At 36.1% G+C, this 4,305-nt stretch overlaps 1 protein-coding gene across 1 annotated transcript; it reads right to left on the reverse strand.

Moving 5' to 3' along the window:
• Positions 1-524: 524 nt before the first annotated feature.
• Positions 525-1,397, reverse strand: LOC131752409 (olfactory receptor 11G2-like). Its single transcript, XM_059056744.1, has one exon. It carries the CDS (start codon positions 1,395-1,397, stop codon positions 525-527), a length of 873 nt encoding a protein of 290 aa, XP_058912727.1.
• Between the last annotated feature and the right edge of the window lie 2,908 nt (positions 1,398-4,305).

A 4,305-nucleotide genomic window follows, 5' to 3' on the forward strand; every position in this document is an offset into this window, starting at 1 on the left:
AGTTATTAGTCTGTTTCCTTAGTAAAGACAAATGCTACACTCTGGCAAGGTGGAATCTTATTTATCAGTCAATATGTCCCAGTGGAAAATTACTGCCTTACAGTATTAATCCCCAGTCAGTCTATGATTTCTATTACATGTGTATTATTAGCTTCATCTCAGTAATGCAAAGCAGACTTCTGTCTTCTTTTTAGAAACTGAATTATATATAGAGGGACTGATAGGTTTAGATACATGAAATTGCACTTACTTGATAGTAACTTCAAAATCGAATTCACTTGTTAAAACATATTTTTCTTAAGACTACTGCATCTTGTGGTGAGTGGTAGTTAAGGTGATAATGGGCCCTCATTACATTAGCTTCTTAATAAAACAGTGAATTTAGAGACAAAAATATCACTCATGTCTTATGAAGGTAAGTTGCATTTGAGAGGTGAAATTTAGCTCTCATTTATATTTTATTAACATGTCGTTCAGTTCCAAAGAGTTTCATTAGGGCAGCCTTCATCTCCTTGTTCCTGGGACTATATATCTGAGGATTGCATAAAGGTGTTATCACAGAATAAAATAAGGTAATGAATTTTTGCATTTTCACTTGATTTGGGACTAACATTCATCACCATAACAGAGCCAAAAAACAGAATTACTACAGCCAGATGAGAAGCACAAGTGGAGAAAGCTTTGCGTTTGCTTGCTGCTGAGGACATCTTTAGCACAGCCAGAATCACCAGAGCATAGGAGCAAAGGATGAAGAGAAAGGTGCCAATCATGAAAATAGCATTGAAAGTAGAGTAAATGAATTGTGTGGCGGTGTCTTCAGAACAGGACAGCATCATCAATGGGACAGGATCACACATAAAATGGTCGATGATATTTGGGCCACAAAAGGGCAACTGTGAAATGAGAACAACTGGGGTTAGGAAGAGCACGAACCCACAGGACCAGCCAAAGATGACGAGGCCAGTGTACAGCTGTTTAGTCATGATGCGTGGGTAATGCAGAGGATGGCAGACGGCAAGGTACCTGTCAAAGGCCATGATGCAAAGGTAGAAGCCCTCATCACACCCTAAAGAGAAGAAGAAGTAGAACTGTGCAAAACAACTCACAAAGGAGATGGACTTGCTTGTGGATGGGAAGTTGGCCAACATGTTAGGGACGGTCGTGGTGACATAACATATTTCCAGGAGAGAGAAATTCCCCAAGAGGATGTACATGGGGGTGTGAAGGCGCTGATCCCACTGCACAGCACAGACAATGGCTGTGTTCCCCATCAGGGTCAGGGTATAGGCTACTGAGAAGAGCCCGAAGTAGAGGAGCTGCATTTCTGGGTGTGAGGGAAAGACCACGAGGATAAAGTGGCTAACAGACTGGGTGGTTTTTCTGCTGGACACATTCATTATTCTGGAAGACATGGAGATGACAGTGGTTATTGCACTTTAATGGAGTATGCTGATTCGTCCTGAAAAAAATCTAATTTCTTTATCTTTTATTTCATAAAATTGTAAATAGACTTTTCTTTAAGCAACAAAGCCATGACTTTCATGGCTTGGCCTTCAACATATATTATTTTAAAGAGTCACCATAATAGAAAGCAGGGGAAACATGAATTGGAGACAAATTTTTACCTTTCTAAGAATTCTAAACTAGATACTAAGAATGTAAACTTTTGTGATTCTGTTAAATTACCTGTATTAGTCTGCTCTTGCATCTGTTTACCTGCACTATTGATATTACATTTCTGTTCATGTGAAGTTCTTTCAAAAGTACTATGAATACCTGTTTCTTTATGATTTATAACTGATATAATATTAGAAATGAAATCAAGATATTGTAAAACACTCTGTCTCAATGCAGTGCCATGACAGAACATAAATTAATTCTCATTCTCACTTTCAGTTCCTCCAGCTTACTCAAGGTGTAATATGCCCTTCATGGCAATTGACACAAGGAAGAACAGACTGTCTCAGTGACTGGCCAAGTTCAATGTGCCTGTATTTGGTATCCATGGTCAAGTTAGCTTCAAGAAAAATAGAAAGATACCTATCTATCTATCTAGTCATCCATCCACCTATCTACCTATCTATTTTTTGGGGGGAGGGGGTGAGAATTTTCATATTCCTTTATTCACAGCCCTTTTCCACCGCATCTGGGCACGTTCTGAAACAAGAAACTTCTCACTTCTCTCTCTCTGGCCGCTTCCATCCCAAGTAGTTGTTATTGAATCAAAACTCAATTCTCCTGTCTCCTCAGGACCTTACTCTGACCTAATACATTAGGCAAAATAATTCATTCAAAAATGTTTATTTATTTATCTTTCTTTTTTGTGATTGACAATATTGTCTTATTTCAGGTATACAGCATAGTGATTCAGTATTTTTACAGGTTATACTCCATTAAAAGTTATTATAAGATAATGGCTATAATTCCTTGTGCTATACAGTATATCATTGTTGCTCATCTATTTTATACATGGTAGTTTGTATCGCTTAATACCATACCCCTCACATGATCCTTCCCCCTTCCCTTTCCCCACTGTTATCCACTAGTTTGTTTTCTGTATCTATGAGTCTGCTTCTGTTTTGCTATATACATTTGTTTGTATTATTTTTTTAGATTTTGTGTATAAGTGAGATCATATAGTATTTGTCTTTCTCTGTCTGACTTATTTCGCTAAGCAGAATATTCTCTAGGTCCATGCACATTGCTGCAAATGGTAGATATGGAAGCAGACCAAGTATCCATCAACAGATGAATGGATATATATTTATATATATAATATATATCACATATATTATTGCACCAGTAATATTACAGTGTAATGGAATATTACGTAGCCACAAAAATATTTATTAACATCTTCATTGTGTCAAGTAGGCTTTTAATTGCTGGAGAAACAATTGTGGACATGTCAGATCTTGAGCTCATGGAGCTTATAATCAAGAGGTTAACAGTAGACTTTTAATACATTTTGTGCTGAATTTTCATTTGTTTTCCAATTTTTTCATTTTAGAAAGAATATTTAATAAATCAAGGAAGTCTTTTCAAGGTGGGAATCCAAGACTTTGTGTCAGGGAAGTCCTTGACATATTTCTGTGTAGGAAGGTAATATCAGGCTTTCTAAGTCAGACCACATAGATGGCTGACTCTTTCATTTGACGATCGAGATGGCACCTAAATTGGAACGACTACTATTTATAGATCCTCATTGCCCTTTGGATTATGTAAATATGGATGCAGTAAATTAGGCCAGCTAAACGTGTGACTCTATGTGTTGTATAAAACAGTCCGTTAATGTTTTTAAAGAAAGAATTCACTCATTCGCAGGGCTTTTGAGGAAACATGTCTCCTAATACCTTGTTTGAAAGATATTTTTATATTCAAATGAATTATCTCTCTGTCCTTTAGACATTCCTATGTCCTTTTGACTCAGGATCCTAGTGTCAGCCACCTCAGTTAATGTATTTTATGTAGAGAAAAGTCATTGACAAAGGATTTGTTTTAAATCATTATTGATACTTACCCTTTTTGTTTTGGAATATTTCCTGGAGATAGCAACTCTCCAGTGACAGATTTAGAGTAAATCTTGTATGTACAACAAAAACTCATACATGCTGAAAATTGTTACTTCAAAAAGAATGCATATTAAACCAGGGCTCATTAGTTTAATGGAACTGGAAAACAGTGTATGGGCTTGGGAAAGACGATATCTCTGAAATGAAAGATTTGTCATATTTCCTCTACTAACCAAGCAACAGCAATCATCAAAATAAATCCTTCTCCAGCAATTTATGAGTTAATATGTATCTTCACTTGAAATCTAAGCCTCTTTGTTTATATCTCTTATTCATCTTTTAGAGAGAGAATGAACTAAGTGAAACTTAGAGCTTAAGTTTCCAAAAGTTAAGGAAACAAGAAGGAAATCTATATTTTTAGGCTTTTTTTCTTTTTGGCTAGCATTTCATCCTAATGAAATATTTAGTTTTCTCAAAGAAGAAAATGCTTCCTATTAAATTATTTTTGCAAAATATGAGGCACATGTGGCTCACATGTTATAGTTTCCACTCACTCCTTAGATGAATGCTGAGAAGAATTTCAGAGGCAGGTGATAAAACTGTACTCCATGGCACAAAAGGTATGTGAGGGACTTCCAAGAAATTGGATGATCCAGTTTGTAATCTTTTAAGGGTTGCATAGGATGAACCCTGCAAGGTAATTTTTCTCCAGCTTCAAGGCACATGTTTATGGTTAAGATGAAAGCATAGATGAAGGTAATATATATGCATACTTCCTTGCATCATAATCTTT

This window comes from Kogia breviceps, chromosome 3, assembly GCF_026419965.1.
Source record: "Kogia breviceps isolate mKogBre1 chromosome 3, mKogBre1 haplotype 1, whole genome shotgun sequence".
Taxonomy (NCBI): domain Eukaryota; kingdom Metazoa; phylum Chordata; class Mammalia; order Artiodactyla; family Physeteridae; genus Kogia; species Kogia breviceps.